Source organism: Haliaeetus albicilla, chromosome W (assembly GCF_947461875.1).
Source record: "Haliaeetus albicilla chromosome W, bHalAlb1.1, whole genome shotgun sequence".
Lineage (NCBI taxonomy): Eukaryota > Metazoa > Chordata > Aves > Accipitriformes > Accipitridae > Haliaeetus > Haliaeetus albicilla.
In genome coordinates this window covers 17,595,969-17,618,635 of record NC_091515.1, presented here as the reverse complement: position 1 = coordinate 17,618,635, position 22,667 = coordinate 17,595,969, and the positions used below count along the sequence as shown (strand labels likewise).

The 22,667-nt window shown below is 39.8% G+C and overlaps 1 protein-coding gene and 1 long non-coding RNA gene across 2 annotated transcripts in view; both read right to left on the bottom strand.

Annotated features, from left to right (window-relative positions):
* LOC138683504 (uncharacterized) overlaps positions 1 to 22,667 on the bottom strand; it is a 612,710-nt gene that overhangs the window by 311,517 nt on the left and 278,526 nt on the right. The window lies entirely within an intron of this gene.
* The window catches only part of LOC138683498 (zinc finger SWIM domain-containing protein 6-like), a 158,066-nt gene that overhangs the window by 10,000 nt on the left and 125,399 nt on the right, over positions 1 to 22,667 (bottom strand). The window contains exons 5-12 of the mRNA XM_069775393.1: positions 15,632 to 15,811; positions 13,862 to 14,038; positions 13,439 to 13,585; positions 10,322 to 10,468; positions 7,930 to 8,190; positions 4,785 to 4,920; positions 795 to 952; positions 117 to 280 (exon numbers count right to left, since the gene is read on the bottom strand). Of these exons, the coding sequence (XP_069631494.1) occupies positions 117 to 280; positions 795 to 952; positions 4,785 to 4,920; positions 7,930 to 8,190; positions 10,322 to 10,468; positions 13,439 to 13,585; positions 13,862 to 14,038; positions 15,632 to 15,811 (1,370 nt within the window). The remainder of the gene's footprint in view (positions 1 to 116; positions 281 to 794; positions 953 to 4,784; positions 4,921 to 7,929; positions 8,191 to 10,321; positions 10,469 to 13,438; positions 13,586 to 13,861; positions 14,039 to 15,631; positions 15,812 to 22,667) is intronic.

Sequence of the window (22,667 nt, the reverse complement as noted above, 5' to 3'; positions counted from 1 at the left end):
AAATTCCAGACAGAGCCCAAAGAGGGTATGGTCCTCAGTGACTTAAAGAGCTGTACCCACCAACACAGGGTCAAATTCCTGTCTTCTACTGTAGTAATAATGAACAAGAGAAATACCTGAAGGCCCAACTCCAGAGAAACTTTCAGAAGAGTGATGTCTGGCAAGCTGTCCATGAGTGTTGCTATTTTAAATGCATCCTGGGCGAGTTTGAAGATGTGTGATGAGGAGTGGATATTTTTCTGGATTGATTCTAACACTGTTTCCAGCCTCCGAACATCACCTGCAAGGTGTAAACAGAACAAGCTCCCAAAACATTCAGAGATGCATTATAATTGAGCCTGCCATTGCTACGCAATAGTATGATGTTTCAGTTACACACATTTTGGTTTTTTTATAAACCTTCCATAATTAAAATCACATGAATGAAAGATACATGACAGCACAAACTCCTCTAGTGCCTGATGGTGTTAGTGTAGTACATGGCCAAAAGCCATCCTGATTTGTGAATTTTAGAAGTGATTTGTCCACTCCTGGGTTTCACAGTCTATATCGTGTGTCAGAAGAACAAAAAGTTGTCTCATCAGCCTCAAATCAAGCCCATTTGGCTACCATCTATCTAGTTTAACCACTTTGCTAGAAAATTAAGTGACAGATTTAAGTCAGTTCAGTTTGTTGTTCCCATTTCAAGCCCCTGTCAAACTGCAATTTGGATTCCTAAACACAAGTTTTATAATTTGTTTATTCCAATATTAAAAGCATACATTTAGTTGAGTACGTAACTGACAGCAATATACCTTTGGCTGCTGTTAGCATGGTCGATGCCAGCTCACACTGCTGGGATTCGATGTGACTTAGGGTGAACCAGCGGGGATACCGGTTTGGAACAACTGATGCAATGTGGTGTGGGCGGGACATGTCTCCCAAAGGAGCCATAGATTCCAATACTAGCAATCTGAAATAAGGAAGAAATCCTCTTTCATTAAATCATTGTTATATTAGGTTACTCATAAGCAAAACTAAAGCTGCAAGAACACTTAACCTTGTTTATGAAATGTGCAGTTTTGGGTATAAAGATATTGGAAAACCACTTCTCTTCTTGGGGAATCTTAAAAGTCCATTTGCCAAACTTGCCTACATCAGTGGGCATCTGCAGGAATTCACAGGACAATTAAGCTATCCGTTAGTCAAGGCAACAGAGACTTTCTGCATCATCCATAGAGTTGAAGCTTTTTTCCCCTGCCTTGTTTCAGTCTTTGAACCACAGCCCTCAGGAAGGAAAGTGGAGAAGTTCTCGATCATACTGAGAACATGTAAATATTTTCCAATATTTGGAATATACTTTCTTTACTTGCAAATGCTCAAAGTAAGGGAGAGGGATATTCAACAAGTAATTTGAATTTTGACCTTGCAATAAATTCAGACATACTAAAAAGGACATTTTACTGTTCAAATATAAACTATTTAAAAAAAAGTCCTTAAACTCTAGCCTACCAACATTTGATAATGTGCATGCTAATATGAAAAAAAAAGACTCCCCTTTTGATTTGTATCAAGGGTCAAATCTCTTCCCTAGTACCACTGAGACACCTCTTTACATAGCTTTATACACATAAAAATAAAATACATATAAATTCTTCGGCTAATTTTTTTCCAAGCACAGAGAGAGGGGAGAGAAAAAAATGCATTATTAAATGGTTTCAACAAACAGGAAAAATCCCAACTACATAATTCAAAAAGGATTATTAGGTTATGAGTAACAGTAAATAGACAAAGAGCATGAAAGGAAGAGGCTGTTTTGGGGAAATCTTTTGTCACTTTGAATTTCATTGCCAGCTTCTATGTTCCTTTGCTGTGAAAAGAAATGCTGTTGTGAATTGGTGGCTTTCATGCAATTTTGGCAAGATTAGGGAACATCATAACAAGCACAAGCAGATTTAGCATTCTTCACTTTTTTCCCTTTCAAACATCAATTATTTAGCTAGGTTTTAGCAAAGCTACTTTTTGATTAAATATCACCACCATTAAAGTCTGACTCCCAAAGCCTGGGTTGAAATTCAGGCTTAACAAGGGATCAGCCAAACTAAGCCAAACATTCAAGTTCAGATTCCAAGTGAGCAGTCAACTAGGTCACCGCAGATCCACATTCTCCAAGGCTCTACTCCATATATTTCAGTGCTACAAGCAGAGAACTGTAGACAGAAGTGACCATCAAGGATAGCACACCCTGTCTTTGCAGACCTGAGGTGCATGCATGAAAGGCCTTACGGTCTCAGCTTCCATTGATTTCACACTGAGTGTTCCACACACTAAAAGAGGATTAAAAAAAAATTAAACAGCAACAGATGATTTTGAATACAGAGAAGCAAAATACTCCAGAGTTGCCATCATGGGTCAATGACCTGTGTAGACTTGTGTGTAGACTGACACTAAACACTTACATCTGGAGAGAAACTAGCTGTAGTCTTGGGAAGTTAACTTCTTTGATAAATGCTCAAGTGAAGAAAGAAACATGCTCCACTTCTAAAAGCATGAGCAACTGCACAGATTTCTATGTGGAAATATTTTACCCATGCCAGGGAGGAAGGGATGCTCAAATTTCCAACCTTCTTTATGAGAATTTTTGAGAAGTGCTGAGGAATGCAGACAGACATGGAATAGAAAGTGTCTGCATCTGCCATCACCACGGTTCAAGATAGCAGTTCACATTTCTTAAGAGTGCCAAATATATAATAAATAAATAAATAATACAAAAAAGCTGAACTCTCATCTGCCTTATAAAGTGATGCCAAGAGAGCTATGGAGAATAGCCCTGATTATTCTGATGTCTCCTGTGATATTACCAGATGGAAACAAACAGACGACTCTTTCTTATACTGGTCTGTTTGAGAAATAACTTCTTTGGCTGAGATGGCAGCTTCATGCCAAAAGATGGCTGGAGCTCCCCATGATTAACTAGAGATTTCATCATTTGGATCTTTCAGTGCCTTGCTTGTTTCTCCAGTTGAGAAAGGAAACTTCCAGAAAAGAAGTTTTCAGTTATGATTTGTTTCTGGGGAAAGCCCAAATCCTTCTTCAAGAGGAATGGCCTGCTGCTGTCATGTTCACTGAAGCATTCAGTGCACTGTGCAAAGCTGCTGATAGATGTCTATTCCAGCCTTTCAATGTAGTTTCAGTAGTTTAGTTTAAGGAGGAAAACTCCCCACGAACAATCTCTGAGAAACACTTTAAGGTAGCGACTGGAATTAAATACAAGGACACAAGTCTACTTTATAAAATTGATCTTTTTTTCTTAACCCCCCCCAAACCCAAAAACCCCAAAACCCCCAAAAACCCACCACACACAACCACACACCACACATTTTGTACTATCTTGCTGATCTGGTATGACCAGGGTTATTGATGCACTTAACTTGCAATGAAAGAAAAGGGGTGTACCTAGATGGCCCCAACAGCTTTCTGATCATACATTTGAATGTTCTCAACAGTTTATCAGTAACACAGTTTTGTCTTCTCAATCTATTTCCTAAAATTCTAATCATAAGCAGCAAGTATGCAGGGTCACTCTTCATATTTCTTAGACTCTTTCCCTAACATCCACTATTAGACACTCTTGGAGGCAAAAAAGAAACCAAACAGACTACGCAGACCTTTGGCCTGACCTGATAGTAGCTATGTTTTGTTCTTATGCATGCCCTCCCATTTAGTCCTTTGAACACAGGATTATTTTCTCCCCATTTAGCTTTCTGGAGAAACTAGCTCCAGAATACATACCTCCAAATCACTACGACACAACCTGTCTGATGAAGCTAAATGCTACTTATGTGGATAGTGTGTCCTTCAATCATTGTGCAGTCATTTTTGATAATAATGACCAGGAAAACACAACACTTTTTTTTTTTTAAATTTGGGACTTGATTGCTCTTAGTATTCAGTTGTGGCTGTTCTTTGTCAACCATCATTTACTAAAAGTTATTGACAGCGACCAGAGAATCCAGATGGGACCAGTTTCTTCCCTGCACTCTATGTGGACAACACGGATTTATCACTGATCATTTAGGCCCTTGGAACTTCCATCAGAAGGCCCTTCTTAGCCACCATTAACAATCTGGCCTGCCCTGAGATAAAGCCAACACACACTGAGCACTCCCTGAGAAACATCTTTTTCCCTGATTACTGAAAACAAATGGGATGCAAGTCAGACATTTTGTTGTCATATGACATACTCCATTTAAATCCCAACATTCACCCAGAAGCGTGCAAGACTGCTTAGTTATGTAGCACAAGAAAAAAGTACTGGCTCAGACCTCACCATATGGTTTCAAATCTATCATTGAGAGTTAATTTATAAAGAAGGCTGGTGAAACAAATAGTCCTATCATCTGCTAAGCAGCAGATAATCCTGAGACTGCTGGTGAGATGCCTCTTTCCTCATTTCCTTGCCACTACCATCACACACACACACAACCACATCAGTAAGAGAACACATGTGCTAAAGCTGTCATTTAACACAAAACCACATGCCCCAAGAGTGGAATTCTAGAAGGATTTGTAACATAGAATGCTGGTTTACAGTTGTAGATAAACACTAATTGTACATTTATAAATGATTATACTGTAGTTACTACAGACATCAATTGCTTTTACAGATGACAGAACCAAAGTAATTTCTCCTTAAAGGGAACAATGCTTCTTTTAGAAAAAAAGACTAGGTCTTGATTACCAAGCTTTTTCCCCTTTTCCAAACCGCTACTTGTGCTCCTTCTAGATGACTTGTGAATACATACCGCATGGCTCTCAGTGCAGTTTTGTATGCCAATTCAGCATCATGAGGTAGGAGAGAGGTGAAAAGATACTTGGCAAATGTGTGCATTGGAACACTCTCTTGATTGATGACTTCGCCTAAACCACTATATGGTCCAGCTGTGGGAAACAGAAAGAGAATGTCAGTCTTTACAAACTGTTAAACCCCAACTTCTGGACCTTTAAAAACATTCACTATACCTCGAGTTAGAATTGGTATTCAGAGACAGTTTGCTGTACAAAAGGTAAAGTTATGTTGATATTTTTGTGAAATATATTACAAGTATATTAAATACCATATATTCTTTGAGACAACAAGACAGACTGCAAATTTTATAGTACTAAACACACTACCAGTGCACATACAAATGACAGAATGGTCCCAGGGCTCCATGGGGCTCATTCAGCAAGTCTATGGTATGCAAAAGTAGGTGATAATCCTAGCTTTGCCTCTGCGTAGTTATATTGTGCACATGAATCCCTATGCACCCTCTGATGGTGCATAATTGCTTTATCACAAATCCACCAGAAAAAAAAAAGTGGTTACAGTGGAAAAACATGTATCTTTAATTGAAGTTACATAACCAATCACTACAGCAGCACCTGATCCCTATTAATGTCTCACCTGATATTAGGCATTTAAATAACCCTTTGGTCTGGACTTGTTCTCCAGAGAAGACTAGGTCAGATCTTGCACCAAAGCTGCTTTTGTTAGTCCATTATAGCCACATGATCTTAAAAATTGTATTTGTTGTGGGGAAACTATTCCCATTGTTACAGCAATGGATTTTGCTCACACTCAGTGCAGCCAGTGCAGTACTTCAACTTCATAACAGCAGTGTCAAGATTGACAATAGAAATGATGATTTAAAAAAAATTAAATGAAACTATTTGCTTGCTGAGTTCTGAATGTTCATGTTGTATATGAATTCCATTTTTACATTTTTCCTGCAACCTTAAGACTGTTATTCCTATTAATAGGAAAACTGTGTCAAGCAGTTTTTTACTTCAGCAGCTAGAGGTTCAGGCATTAAATGTCCAATAATACTTAATGTAAGATTCTTATTCTGTATCTTGCAACAATTATTGCACAAATAGCAACCAGCAGACCTAGAAGTTACTACTTCCTCCTCTTCGACTAGAGATTCCAACCCACCACACTTGGATGGATGAATGACTGTGTGAGCACACTTCACTGCAGTCACATGTGTCAGCTTCCAGCAGTGGTTCAAACTAACATGGCTGACCCTACACTGAAGCAGATGAGGAGTACTCACAACATTTATTCAACCATTTCTGCTGCAGAGGATGATGAACTCCATGAGAGAGAGATGGTAACAACTTGGACCAGCACAGCTGTTTCAGCAATGTTTTTCTGATTGGTGCCTTAGCACAAAATGCAAAGATAAAAATCACTAGGCATGAAAAAAAATCTGAGCTCCATAGGTGGGCATTTCTGAAGACTGGGGCTGATCACAAAGGAAACATCAATGAAGATTAAGTAGGTGACAGTGTGTATCTCAATCATTTAAAATGAAGTTGAAAGCCATTCAAAACTAGCTGGCATTGCTTCAATGAAAGAAGCTATTTAATGTGTTTGCCAGTTGGTGATCCAGTCAGAAACTCAGTTAGGACACGAAGAATACATGACAAAGCGTTTATATGAAAATATATTCTGCCATTAACTTAGCAGTTAAGCAAAAAATTAAAACAGTTCTTGCAACACAGTCTTACGTTCTGCTTTCCCATGCATTCAAATGGTAGCTACATACAGCATGCATTAATCTGCATTAAGAGCATAGAAATCAGCTTAATATTGGATTAAGCTTTCTTTATTATATCTACAGGACTTTAACTATAAACCCACAATTGATACGATTAGGATCTTAAATCACTGCACAGTTTTTCCTCCACGTGAGCTGGCAGTTTCTGCCTAACCTTGAGTAAACTGAAGACCATTGTTGCACACTGCTCACCACAGCAATTTTGTAGGTAGTTATTTTAGCAGATTTCCTGCTATGTTCACTTGTTTACTATTCTAAGAAAACAAAAAGAATATCAGTGATCAAAGTAGTAAACTGGAAGTATCACAATACTTGAGAGAAATCCTGCCTTTTCCTCATAAAGCATCCTTACCAGTAAATAGATGCAGCAAATTGATTTTATAATCCATAGGATCCCTCTATGGCTGGATCCAGCAAGCAGCTGTTCTTGTCCAAAGGCCATAAAGCAGCAGTTACAGCCACGCCATAATGGAAACTCTCCCTATGGTGCAGCTTCTCTGCAGTTTCAAATGGCACCATCAGTAGGTACCAAACTCTTTAAGGATCAGGGCAATAATAGTGACTCAAAGCTGAGAACCCTAAACAACATACTGTGTCTCTTCCATTAAAGAAGTAGTTTTAAAAGACAAATGTCTTGCAGAAAGCAAGCAAAACCTGACTGCTGTGTAACAGTCTTCACAACTTTCCTAGAGCAGTATCACACTCCCCACCATCCCTTGAGAAAACACTCAAAACTTGGACCATGCCTTTAGCTAATTGGTTCCTTTAAAGTTTTTTCTTCCATTTAAAAAAACAAAAACTAGAAAGACAACCTTAGAACCCACAAGACTATTCTCTGAACATGAGGCTTAAGTACTATATGTTAAGCCTTTTTAAAAGCTAAGGCAAAAGCATGCACTTTTTTGTACAGATTTTATTGCAATACACCGGCTAATTCCCAAACACAAGTTATTTGTCTTAATCAAAATTTAGTCACAAGACCAGGCCTTAAGCCTCAATATTTGACCATATATTTCAATTTTCATGTATGATACAAACTTCAGAGGCAAGTCATTTTCCCAATTGCTACAAAGAAAATGTTATATGACAAGCAACAAATCTAAAGAACAAAATGCAATAAAAATTAAAATGAAAGGCTTATAGGTCAGTAGATGCCTTATCTCTACAGTCATGTGATATCTGAAGTATATTTACTTTTCATAAGAGACTGGAAATAAAATTTTGCTGGAGTTCTACATCAAAAACATCTTAAGTATGTAAGGCAGTTTCCACTGGAATACTAATTCAGTGGGCTTGTGTAAGTGAAGACAATTTAAAGAAGCAGTTAGCATCTATGTTGAGCTACCTTCTAATAGGAAGACTGCTTGTTTTCGAAAAATCTTCACCAGAGTATCATCCAATTCAATTTCCTGTAGCTTAGAAATGAGCTGCTCCTCATTTCGACAAACCTTCTCTTGTGCATACAAGCCATCTGGCATTATTCGTTGCTGTCCCAGCCCTATCAATGCTACTTCCACAGCCAGCGTTAAATAAGATTCCCCTTCTTCTAAGAACTTGTGTGCAGGCAGGTGCTGGTACTCCAGAGATTTGCATTGCCCCACATTCTCTGTAAAGGGTGACACAAAGAACAACACATCAGGAAATCATTCTAATCCATAATCTGCCTATAATGCCACATTCACAAGTGCTTCCTCTGTCAGTATTCATTTTTTAGAATGATTTAAATTACTAGTGCAATCTCAAGATCCAATGATCCAATCTAAACTACCTGATCCAATTCCACATGGCAGAAATACACAAAACAATTAGGTTTTAAAAAACCCACTCAAGTAAAAATAAAAGTTTTCATTTTAAACTGCATGATTTGGAGAAAGGCAGTTTCTCCAGCTTTGTGTTAATAAGGCCAAAATTGGAAGATTAATTTCAATTTTTTTCCCCACCCATTTCATAGATTCCCCATAGATTTCAGTTGAAGCTATTAGGATTGTGCAAATACAGTAGGCCTGGGAACTCCACAACTTTAAAGCATCCTGTTTGCTAGAGCTCTTTTCATACTTTTTTATTTATTACAGTTGTATTTATGATAAACATGTGTAATGTTTCTGACTTTTATTAACACTAGAAGTGCTACTTTTAGTAAAGATTACTTGTAAATTCCACACAGACCAAGCCATAAATTGCTTTAAAGAGTACTACTGGCACTTCACAGACACACCATATGACAAAATTATATTCCAAACTCTAGCAGTTTACAGTCTAGTTTGGGAACAAAAAGTTGTAATGTACAGATGTAAGGAGATGGACAGCTGCAGCAAATGAGAAGGCAGAATGCATTTGGTAGATTGCATATGCGTGTGTAGGGGGATTTTACTTTTCAACACACACTAGTTTTATTTCATGGGGTTGTTTTGGTTTTTTCTAATTGCAAAGAATCTGATTTCTTTTAATTAAAGTTCTTCCAGAATTTGTGGATATGGGATTAGAAGCTTATTGAAGAAAATCTAATTGAATAAAATGAGTTTTGATGCAAAGCCCCAAGATTGGGGATGTGCATATAAAAGAGCTGTAGGTAGAGGGATGAATCGAGTTTCTGACCACACAGAAGGTGATAAGAAACTACCACAGAGGTGGAAAGAGACTGAGAATAAGGAATAAATCAGTTAAGCTCTTGGGAAGCAAATATTGAAGTTAAAATGGGCGTACGCATCCTGTCCTAAATCATGTATCAATACTGCAACACTATTTTCCAATTCATAACTTTTATAGACCATGTATGTTATAAATTTTAAGTGTTTTGTCAACAATTTGAAGTATTATGTACACTTGTAGCTAAGTCATCAAATAACATCCTGGACTGCATAGGAGGAGTGTCACCAGCAGATTGAGGGAGGTGATCCTTCCCCTCTGCTCAGCACTGGTGAGCCCACACCTGGAGTGCCATGTACAGTACTGGGCTCCCCATGGACATACTGGAGCAGATCCAGTGAGGGGCCACAAAGATGATTAAAGGACTGGAGCATCTCCCATATAAGAGACTGAGACAGCTGGGATTGTTTAGCCTGGAAAAGAAAGGCTCAGGAGGATCTTACCAAAATGTATAAATATCTGATGGGAGAATGTAAAGACAGAGCCAGACTCTTCTCAGTGGTATCCTGTGACAGGACAAGAGGCAATGGGCACAAACTGAAATACAGGAAATACCATCTGAGCATAAGAAAACACTTTTTTACAGTGAGGATGGTCAAACACTGCAAGAGGTCGCCCAGAGAGGTTGTACAGTGTTCATTCTTGGGGTTGTTCAAAACCCAACTGGACACAGTCCTGGGCAACCTGCTCTAGGTGACCCTGCTCTGAGCAGAGCAGGTGGACTAGATGATCTCCAGAGGAGCCTTCCAACCTCAACAATTCTGTGATTTCCTGTAATTTCTCAAAGAGGACAGAGCAATGTATGTGGAGAGGGTTGCTGCTATAAAGTCTTATTCGGTTTTATTTCAAGTGTGAAATACGGAATTGTGTTCAAGAATGAGTAACTGGTAATTTTTGAAGTGCTTTTATATAACTTATAACAAAATTTTACTTTAAACATTTTCTCTCCCTCATGTTTTCTTAGGGAATGCAAATGTGAGTTCTTATACTATAAAGACACTGGCTTCGAAGTTAATTCAGAAAGGCAAGATAGAAAAACGCCTCCAGTTACTGAAGACTTAGAGAAGATTGCTCCCTTTGCATAGCCTTACCCGTGAAGTCTGAGAATCCATGGAAGCTCTCATCATCCACCCTGCAGGCTTCCATCAGGCTACTGAAGAGAGTGCCAATTGGATCCAAAGGGTGTCCCACCCAACCTTCAAGATTTGTTATTGAGGTTACTCCTTTGTGGAGAAGTTCTGTGACAGAAAAGATGGAGGGAGGAGGGAGAGAAAGAGAATACATGTTAGCCCCTCAAAACAATTTTAGAGGTAAAACTGATTAAAATGCTCTCAGTACAGAATTCAAAGTATTTCCAGTAGCTTCTGCTTAGAAGAAGAAAATAGTATCTTTCAGGGTGAATTCATTGCCCTTTGTGAATATGTTAAAAGAGGAAAAAAAGAAAATAGACGAAAGCCAAACATCTCGAGCACTAGCAAAGTACATTATGGGTCAAAAATTTCAACTGCAGTATCTTTTGAAATCTCTTACTTGATACCAGTAACACTTCTGAAAATGTCTGCTGAAAAATTATAGCAAAGACTTTTTTTTGGTAAAATATTCACAACCATTTCCTCACTCAAAAGATGCAGTACCATTTTTACATTTTAAGTGAATCTGATGGCACTGAAATAAATTAAAATATTCTAAAATGTTCCATTTTAATAAATAAAATATGAGCTTATCTTGCATCTAAATATTTATTGACGTAATAAACTCAGGATGACAGTTCCTAAAAAGAAAAAAAGGGGGGAAAAAAAGGACAAAGTGTTTAAATGAGGTATATGAGAAAAAAATTGTCCTTTAAGTGTATTTTTTTGTCATTGTAAAGTTTCAGTCAACAAATACCTTCATGGATACTTTGTTTTGTAGCCCTCATCCATCAATCAGTTACAACATGAAAAAATAGTTTAGCACAATGAATTGAAGGAAGCGTGGCTGTGGTAACAGAGGTTAGAGATTCCCCAAATCCCTTTTTTTAACTAAGAGTCTTATGGCAGTAGCTCCCCTTTGATTCCAACTCCCAATTTTTTTCTCATAGACACATACACATGGCTGAACTATGAGAGATCAGATGCATTATGGGTGACCATTTAAAAATTGCATACAAGCCATTACAGATGCTCTGTTTCTCTGCCTATTACACACTAACTTGTACCTGCCTCTGCTCTCTCTCGTTCACAAAGTGCCATCTTTCTGAGTAACCATATAACCACATAACTTTAAAAGCTTGCTTCTTGCCTATTTAAACGTGTGGGGCTACAAAGTGAAACACAGCCACACTGTTGAACTGAGTGTTCAGGAGGGTGGCTTTTTTTTAAAGAATCAACTGATATGTAATATGAAAAACAAACAAGTAAATAATTGTCTTGCCAACAAATAGCACGTGCTAAAGATGACAGGCAGAAACACATAATATTACCAAAAAGGATTAATATCAGTGACTTCTTACTGACTTATATTCCATTTCATCTATTTTGTCTACTTATGAGCTTCACTCATGTCATGCCAAACAAAGGCTTCAGTCCTCCATTCATATAGACATTTAACTTCAGATCACGCGAGTGGTTCCATGGACATCAGATCAGTCATATGAATGAAAGCTAAGTAGAAGCATGTGGTGGTTGCTGAACTGAAACTGTACCTGCAGAATTAATCTGCTTATAGAGAAGACCAGAATATTTTGCAGTATTAAAAGAATATTTTTTAAATTCCAAACATAAGGGGGAAAAACCCACAAAAGCAGTGAGTAACAACATAGAAATGACAAACTACTTTGTTTTGGGGTAGGATGAATCGCATTTCATATGCTCCATTTTTAGCATAGTAGCTGACAGCTAGAGAAACTGCTCACAGGGAAAGGAACTTAACAGAAGTATTGAATGTCTAGATACTGCATTAACAACCGGGAATGAAAAGGAGCAGTACTACAGCCAGCACCCTTGCAGCAGACCCTTCACGCCTGTCAGTGGTATGTACACACATACACACACACTGACACAACCCCCTCCCTTCTTACCTCCCCAGTCTGAAAAGCTGGAAAATGTGCAAAGCTTTTAAGGGAGCACATGTTAAGGAAAGATATATTACATGATAAAAAGACTGAGAAAAATTCTAAGTAATAATACAAAGTGCTTTTAAGTTTTGTTCAAATCTAGGATCCACAATAGTGCTCAAAACTTCTTCCTTGGGTACTGTGAAATGGAAATGGAGGCACATAGAAACTCCCAGCTAATCTTTTTTTTCAGTCAGGTGTCTACTTTGTCTTCACTTCAATTTCTAAATGATCATTTCTGGGAAAACACCTGCACATACACTTGAAAAATTTACACACATGACTTCACACTGGTATTTTTGCCTACAATGCATGAGGATACACGTAGTTAAGAGTAGCAACAAAGATCTAAAATAAAATTTGAATGAAAGGTGTTCTTGTAGTAGGCAAGAACGTAATTCCAGTTTTTCCATGTGCATTCTTTAACCACAAACCCATCCCTTTCTTCTTCCAATACCTCTTCAAACTTATGACAAAGTTTAGTGCAGGATTATTTTTGGTAGAATGTTCCTTCAAAAAATAGGGGTAGTACTCAGAGGAACACTGCAGAGCATTTTATAAAGCCAGTGTTTCAAAAATCTCATTTCCAGTTATGTGAATCCACTAAAGTTTTAAGCATCACAAGAGACTTTTGAAAAAATGGCCAAATTTTATGAATTTCTGTAGTGCAGACTTTGCCTTGTTGTTACCCTCAATGTCAACTTTAGGCTTCCACCTCAGAAATATATAGCTCTGCTAAATTATACGTCAGAGGAAAAAATTATTTAAAATACCTGGTGTGCCAAATGCAAAGCTCTGTTTAAAAGCCTGTAAATTACACAGGATGAATATTTACACTGTGTAATCAAAAACCCTGATTGGGATAACAGCCCCATCATGTCAGACATATCGCAGAAGGCAGAACAGAGCCCTTGCCCTGCAGAGCTCACAACCCAGCTTAAAAAAAACCCTCCAACATCCAGAATGTGACATTACCATTATGATCGTTTGGACTGAAGAGTTAAAATCACCTCTTTTGCTTTAGTTTCAAAAGCAGTTTTCTCATGCAAAGTTCCAGTCTGGTGTTATTGTCACCTTGTCATGTCCTTTGCCCTTCTCTCTTCCCCACATTTACCTTTATTCTGAGCCTGGAACATTTCCAACTGTTTCTGCTGCTGCCTTCTTAGTGTATTAACAATAGCTATCGCTAGCCTCAGTGCTTCTCGTGGGTATCCATGAGATCGTAATGCGTCCACCCTCGCACAGGCTGTAGGAACATGTTCTAAAATGGAGAAAATAATTGAGGAATAGCAATGCTTCCATGTCTGCAATGGCCTGTTTTGCTAGGTTACTCAAAAGGGCTTTTTTGTTTGTTTTCTTTGTTTTTTTTTAAAAACTGCGAGACTTAAAGGACTACTTCTGAGCCAGCATTTCAAGGAAGCCTCTGTTCTTTTTGCCAGGCTTTTCATTCATCTCCCCACCATCCCCCCAAAATAATGCCATAGAAACTGAACAAAGCAGCAAGTCATGAAAACATCTTTCCGGTTTAGCCACTTACCATGCCAGAGAGGCCACCCATGAGAGTCAAAGAGCGAGTTTTCAGTGTTGTCATGGTAACAGTAGTCGGTGTATAGGTCACTGCTGATAATGTGCTGTAAGTGGCTGTCTTGCCAGTGCAGATCGCATGCCTCTATGGCTCGAGTGAACACTGTCCGATGTGGCCTGTTCGATGAATCTGTCATTTTCACAAGTTCAGAAAGCTGCATCAGCTTTTACTCATTCATATGTGAATCAGTCACAGTATTCTTGTCTTCTGCCTATTCACCAACTCCCAGCTGACCGCAGCCTGCCTTGCCCCCCTCTGCAAGGAGCAGACCACAGATGACATTTCACATCCTATTACCCAACAGCTCAGACGAAGTATGTGCCATTCACTTTGCATTCAGAGAGATCTACAAACCAGCACAGCTAATGCTAAATAGGACTTTGCAAAGGGAACAGCTAGAGATGAAGGACATTAAACAGCACGCACAAAACTCCCCTAAAAACAAACTAGAAAGTATATGGCACACAGCTACTCAAGCATCCCCAGCTTCTCTCCTTCTCAGACCCAGAGCTACTAGGATGAGGGACAGATAAACATCATAAACATCACATGAAAGATTTTTAGTTCTCTTCGAGAAGTGATATTAACTTTGAGCACTTGTATAATTTTTTGTCATAATCATATACAAATATTGCAAAGAAAGTGAGGTACTGAGGCCATGGGACTGACATAATCCTCACTGGACATCTTATGGCAAAAGCACTCTGTTGACATGGCACTGTGTCTATGAATGTTGAAATGCTGTGTTAGAGTTGCCACTAGCCTGCCCAGGTTGGGCTGAACATCACGAGATCCAGAAAGCAAAACACCTCTGTAGGAAGTTATATGTTGAATGAACTTCTGTCCCCAGCTAGTAGCTGCAAGATTTAAAAATGAACAAAGTCTATTTCCTTCAGAGGTAATCTTCCAAGAAAAAGAAACAAGGAAAAACCCATCTAAGCCCAAATCTGCCACCTCCCACAAGCATTTAATTTTAACATTATCATGATTATATGAAATATGTATCAAAATACTGAGGGTTTCGAGGATTATGAGGGTTTTTTTCCCAGGTAAATATCCTGCATCTTCCTCAGTTATTAGCAAAGTAGCAATCTTTGCTTGAAGATGACTGGAGAAGGTTTCTGTCAGATTTGATAATCACATTTTAGATTAGAAAGCATGATATTGAGTAAGAAGAGACACCTCCTCCAAGAAGGCAGTGCTGCCTCTGCACCCCCCCGCCATCAGTGCAGACTGCACAACACAGAGCACATCCCACAGATATCTGCTTTAGTTTCTCACACACTCAGTTTAATGCAGTTACAACAGATCTCCCTTTAAGTAAGTATCAAAGGCTTTGTAACTGCAAACAAACCAAAAACCCCAACACTAGAAGGGATATAAAATTATAGCCAAGCAAAGAAACAACAGGCTTTTACATGACATACTTCAGGGACATCCAATTTTCATGCAACAAGTATTTAGAAGGACCAAGTGAAAAGTTAGAAAACCTAACTAAACACAAATACTTGCTTTGAAAACATTGCAGCCCCAGCACACCCCCCCCCCACACCCCCATTTATCCTTTCTGCAAGGATAGTATTAGTGAAAATAAATTTGGCTGGTCAATCCTCAACAAGAAAGTTACTTGTCCCAGGAAAGAGTGCTTAATTCTGCAAGGCTAGAGTATATAAGATAGAGGCTATATTAAATGTTGCAGTCAGTGCATATATTTAGGCTCACCTTGGTTAGCATTTCCACCCTGAGGCAAAGCATTGGTTAAATTGGGCAGCTCATTTCCATGGTTTCCATCTTCCCAGGGACAAACATCCACACTGTTCCATTTTTTCAGCTGTTTTAGCCAACTGGTCTTCTGCTCCAACTTGCAGTGGGGATTTAAAACTATACACATCCACAGAGCACCTGATTAAAAAAAAAAATTGCTAAATTAGATTTTCTATTAAAAATGCAGCAGCCAATGACTAATTGCAAACTTCTATACTGTAACACTTTTTCTCCCCTCAAAGGCTACACTGCTTGGTTCCCAGCTATGCCTAACACCAGGTGTATTGGGTCTGGCTGAGATGGAGTTAATTCTCCCCATAGCAGCCCTCATAGCACTGTGCTCTGCATCAGTAGCTAGAAAGGTGTTGATAACACACCAGTGTTTTGGCTACTGCTGAGCAGTGCTGGCACAGCATCAAGGCTGTCTCTCCAACATTTTTGCCCCCCCCCTCAATGGCAGGCTGGGGCAGGGCAAAATCTTGGGAGGGGACATAACCAGGACAGCTGACCTAAACTAACCAAACAGATATTCCATACCATATGACGTCAGCTCAGATATAAAAGCTAAGTAAAGGGAGACGGAAGGGGGGCATTTTGTCTTCCGGAGCAACCACTACGCGTACTGAAGCCCTGCTTCCCGAGAAGCGGCTAGACATCGCCTGCTGATGGGAAGTAGAGAATAACATCATTTGTTTTTCTTTGCTTTCGCGCGCGACCTTTGCTATCACTTTATTAAACTGTCCTTATCTTGACCCACGAGCCTTTTGTTATATTTTTCTCCCCCCCCGTCCAGCTGAGGAGGGGGAGTGATAGAGCGGCTTTGGTGGGCACCTGGCATCCAACCAGGGTCAACCCACCACACCAGGCATACTGAATTCCTGACGCAGAATCTTGGAGCTGGTGTGGCCCATCTGAAGCAGTTGAAAGACTGAATCAAGACAGCCTTCTCAATTAAAAGGCAATAAGTGGGTCTTTTGTATTAGAAAATCCATAGTTAACAATGTATGGCCCATCAGACAGGAACATCACTCAAAAGCAAACAAGAATTCAAATCAAGTTACAGCAGGAAATCACCCAAGTTTTTCTTCTACTTTTTGTACCAGAAGCAAATGTTGTTTTCTACAAACAAGAAGTATGTATCTTCCAGCTTCACATTACAGGAACCAAACAAGTGCATTAGTAAGACATATATTTTGTAAATGTATACTTCCACACTCAAACCCCAGCAGAATATAACTCATTCCCAAACACATCTGGACCTCAGAGATCCAGTTAACACTGGTTTTCTGCAGTCTAATAGGAATAAAATATTTTTACTGCTACTACTTCAGTAATTTGGTTACACTAGAAAATTTGTTTTACATTTTCTGTTTATGGAGCTCAAAGGGAAAGCTAATTTGCAGTGACGTTTCACATATACCATCACTTTAGAACCTGCTCCCTGACACTATATAGCAGGACAGGCATAAATACATCAGGGTCTCTAGCAACAATTTTAAATGGAAAGATTTTTTTCTAAATCAGCTGTCTCTTCATAAGCGTGAACTTTGACAGAAGCATAAAGACATCTGAAAGTACTGTTTAGCAACAGTTCATTTGCTCATTAAGAATGTGCCTTATACACTACAAGAGATTTAAAGAATATGCTTAAACTATGCAATCTTCATGACAGGCTGGAAAAGAAAAGAAAAGAAAAAAAGAATAAAAATGCAGCTGGTTCTTTCAAGATAACAGAATTCTCATATTCAAGTATTCTTTTGCTAACTAAGAATGCAAAATGGATACCGAGATCACAGGCCATCCCATTACATTCATTCCTAAAGTAACTCAGTATGTCAGTATGCCACAGCACAGGAGCCAGCAGAAACAGAGCTTGATCCTTAAGGTTGCAAGTCTGCTGCTATTCAGGCTGACATGGAATGGAGAAGTAATATCAAAGAAATCTGAAAACCACAATAAAATAAGATATGATACAGTGCAGAACACCGGAGAGACACCACACTAATGCAGATTATTACTGCACAGTAGTTACATACATTAGAGCATGCTGTTTTGTTGGTTTTTTGTTTGTGAGGTTTTTGGGGGTTTGTTTTTAGATTTTTTTTTGGTTGTGTTTTGGTTTTGTTTTTTTTTAAAATGTCTGAAACTTCCCATGGGAGCGAATAAAGCCAATACTGTTTTTAAAAACTTCTTTTAAAATCAAATCATATTACTTTCTTTAGACACACTCTTCAACATGCTTCACTCCCCAAACAGAGCCAAATTATAGAACAGAAACATAGAATGGTTTGGGTTGGAAGGTGTGAGACTGAAAGAGTTAATGTCTCAAACATTGTGGTGGGGCAAGTTCTGCATAAGGATGAACTCTGCATAACAACAAACCCTGCATAGCAAGGAACCACAGGTGAAAAGAAGCCCATCAGCACAGGACATCAGCAACAGGATGGCACACAGCTCCATGTTCTGAGCAGCTCACCGTACATGGCCAAAGATCAAATGATAGTCATGTCTGCAGGCAAGAAGTTACTCCCCAAACGACCCCCAAGCCCACCGACCCATTTCCCAAAGGTTCTGAAAGCACAAACTGCGCATTAGCCTAATGAGTTCAAGTGCCCGCCTAAAGGAGGGGCAAGGAGATGATAAAAGGACATAAACTGAAGCCCCACTTGCGCGCACCCACCGGAACTGGACCCCTCGGCTGACTGGACCTCTAGACTGGCTGGACCAACGCTGGACCCAGGACCGGTAAAATCTTTCTCTTTTCTCTTCCTCTCTCTGTCTCGCTCTCTCTTTCTCTTTCCTTTTTCATAATCCCTACACCTCATCCCTTTAGAGATAAAACCGTTGACCAAGTCTGGGACTAGGAGTGGGTCTAGCCACCCCTAGGCTCTTCTGTGAGGAGGAGTCTAGAAAGCAAGGGGGTCCACTCTGAACCTCGTGTCTCAATGGGAGGGCTCTCCTTCCCTGAATTGATGTATATGGTTACCATGGGTTACACGGTTTACTGAGGTAGTTTCATGCCAATTCCTGTTGAGAGAAACCCCGCCACCTACTGTTATGCCTCCCAAGTTCAGTTTGCTTCTGCCATGAATAAAACGTTTAACTGATCGTTTGGTGTCGTTTCACCTTAATTTAGCCCGAGGGAATTCTGAATGTAACAGCACTCCCTGGTCTGTCCAGCCTGGGTCGTGACAGAAGGAACCTTTCAAGGTCACCTAGTCCAACCCCCCTGCAATGAGCAGGGACATCTTCAACTAGATCAGGTTGCTCAGAGCCCCATCCAACCTGACCTTGAATGTTTCCAGTGATGGGGCATCTACCACCTCTATGGGCAACCTGTTCCAATGTTTCACCACCCTCACTGTAAAAAAATTTTTCCTTATATCTAGTCCGAATTTACTTTCTTTTAGTTTAAAACCATTACCCCTTGTCCTATTGCTACAGGCCCTACTAAAGTCTGTCCCCATCTTTCTTATAAGCCCCCTTTAAGTATTGAAAGGCTGCAATAAGGTCTCCCTGGAGCCTTCTTTTCTCCAGGCTAAATAACCCCAACTGTCTCAGCCTTTCTTCATAGGAGAGGTGTTCCAGCCCTCTGACCGTTTTTGTGGCCCTCCTCTGGATCTGCTCCAACTGGTCCATGTCTTTCTTGTACTGAGGATGCCAGAGCTGGACGCAGTATTCCAGGTGGGGCCTCACCAGAGCGGAGTAGAGGGGCAGAATCACCTCCCTCAACCTGCTGGCCATGCTTCTTTTGATACAGCCCAGGATACAGTTGGCTTTCTGGGCTGCAAACACACATTGCAGAGTCATGTCCAGCTTTTCATCCACCAGTACCCCCAAGTCCTTCTCCACAGGGCTGCTCTCAATCCCTTCATCCCCCAGGCTCTATTGATGTTGGGGGTTGCCCCGACCCAGGTGCAGGACCTTACACTTGGCCTTGTTGAACCTCATGAGGTTCACATGGGCCCACTTCTTGAGCTTGTCCAGGTCCCCCTGGATGGCATTACAACTGGTTCTTATTATTAAGCATCAATACATTCACAGCACTGTCCAAGACAAAAGGACTATATTTCTTGCAATGTACAAAACAAAACAGAAGATGGGTGTCATGGTTTAACCCCAGCCAGTAACTAAGCACCACGCAGCTGCTCACTCACTCCCCCCCACCCAGTGGGATGGGGGAGAGAATCAGGGAAAAAAGTAAAACTTGTGGGTTGAGATAAGAACAGTTTAATAGGACAGAAAGGAAGAAACTAATAATGATAATAGTAGCAATAATAAAATGACAATACTAATAAAAGGATCCTTGACTTAGTCTAAACATTACTTGGCAACAACTGAAAACACCAGTGTGTTATCAACATTATTCTCATACCAAATCCAGAACATAGCACTGTGCCAGCTACTAGGAAGAAAGTTAACTCTATCCCAGCCGAAACCAGGACAATGGGGCATATTGGAAAGCCTTGTATAATAGTTATCTTGGGCTTATTTATTTATTTTCAAAATCAAGTATTACTTTAGGGCACTGAGGAGACACTGTACCTCTCGGCATCTAAAAAAAAAAAAGCCAATTATAATACTTTGTAACCAGATTCCCTGTGTTTTCAGGCTGAAGCAAAAGCAAAGTGGAATATCTTAACTACATGCGGTAAGTATTTCAATAATCCAGCAAGGTGGAATGCACACTACTGATTACACCATGCCCCTACAAAATGAGTGGCCTTTTCTCTTTCTGCTCCTCAGAAACACCACTAGAAGCAAAGGAATTCACTTGCTTTCTTCAGAAGCTCCACTATGCATGCAGTACATCGAAGAGGCAGGAAAGGGAAGGGATACCCCAAAGTACCAAAATCCTTTAAAAACTTCTTTGGTTTAAAGAGGGAAACTGTGTCAAGCATAACTACATTGTTAGCAGTGATTATCTCGGAAATCCATGCTATTTTAATGCAAATGAAACATAAGGATAGGTGTATTTCTAATAAACCCCACACAAACCACTTAAAATTTCAATAGATCAACTCCACCCTGCTCGAGGTGACTTCAGGGCAAGCTGCGTGCACATCTGAGATCTTGACCAGCTTTCACGGCTGCCCAATTCCCTGCAGAAAGAGGAGTGAGAGACAAAACTCCCTCACTGAGAAAAGAAGGGAACAGAAAGAGCCTCAGGCTCAGCTCCTGTAGCACTACAAAGGCTACCATCTGGGAGACGGAAGCATAATGCCAGTGACCCCACACTCTTCAGCCTATTTGGGTTTCAAGTTTTTGTGTGATCTTTCCCCACCACGTGTGTGCATTTGCCTGTATTCATTTCTTCCTCCTCCTTCTCCCCAAGCACCTTCCCCCTCCCCTGACATCTGCTCCATTCTGGCTCTTTCTGTTCACAGTTTCCTGTCCTGCTCCTAGCGCTGAAAAGTCTGAGGAAAACGTTCATTTGTGCCCAGATTTTACCACATGCCAACTGGAAGGAGCCCAGAGGATATTCTTCCTTATTTCACTCTGAGGCTGCTCAGTGGAAGCCCTCATGAGCTGGCCCTTAAATGTCACCACCAACCTGAAAGCTTACACTGGCCTCAAACAAGAGATTCTCTATTTTCTGCTTAATGACTCCTATATGGGGAAACTGCTGATCACACTTACCCCTTACTACAGATAAGACTTACGGAAAAATGAAGGGCAGCTACTTGTAATTAATTTGTGGGGAACATATCTAAATCCATTTCTAGTGACTTCAGCCTGGAAGCTGTTGTTCACAACAGCCTATACTCAAAAGAAGTTTCCCAAAATACATTCTTGGCATTCTCAAGTAAGTTTACCTGTTTGACTAGCTTTCATGATGTCACCAATGCCACCCGCAATATATGAACATATGTCTCATTAAATGGAAAACAAACAAAAAAAGAAAAAACCAGAGAATGTGTTTACATAATCTGTTTTTCTAACACAGCTCACTGTTTCCTGTCTCCCTTTCCCCAGGCACCAGATATCTTTTCATACTGGATCTCAGAAGGCTGACACATTCTCCCCCCCCCGAACTAAACCAAAAGTAAAGTTCTGATTTGGATCCCTTGACTGTGACCCATGTCTTTCCAATATGAAGCTCCTCACAGCACAATGGCAATATATCACAAACCAATATGCAAATTTCCCCCCCCAGAAGATAACTGGAAGTCAAGTCATGCTGTGACTGCAATTTGCTATTAATTTCACAAGGGAATGAATATTAGAACTGTCATACTGCAGTGAGGAATTGCCTATTTTGGTTCAACACTAATCCTTTTGATCCAGAAAAAGCCAGCTTTGCCAAAACAGATCTTTGGTTCAAATAGCCCTCTTTTTGAAAATGCACAGTTGTCATTCATCTTTAGTGTGCCTCACACCACAAAGAAATAGGTTACATTACTGCTTTACACAATACATGCATGCCTTGTACATACAGGGGGAACATCAGTACTTTTATATTTCTCAGTAGACATCCATACCTCTGACTTCATGCGGGAGAAAGGAACAGCATGCCTTTACACTGATTAGGATTTAAACATGCAAATTGAAAAATATTAAGAAGTATTCAGTCACTGTGAAAGTAGGTGTTGTAATAATTACACATCTTGTGTATGCATGTATTCATGAAGCTAAAGGAAGTGCAAGGAATGTATGCAGACTCTCCCAAGAGATTAAGCATTGCTTGGTTTTCATTAATCCCATTATATTTTACTTTTGTCCCAGTAAATGGGAGGGTGGTGGTAGAAACAGATTTAGTGGGGGCTAGGACACTGAGCAACACTAAAGATCCGGCATACAATTCTGTTAGACTGTTTGATTACAGTCTTTCCAAGTGTCCTGGGTTTGGCTGGGATAGAGTTAATTTTCTTCCTAGTAGCTGGTATAGTGTTATGTTTTGGGTTTACATGAGAATAATGTTGATAACACACTGATGTTTTCAGTTGTTGCTAAGTAGTGTTTAGACTAAAGTCAAGGATTTTTCAGCTTCTCA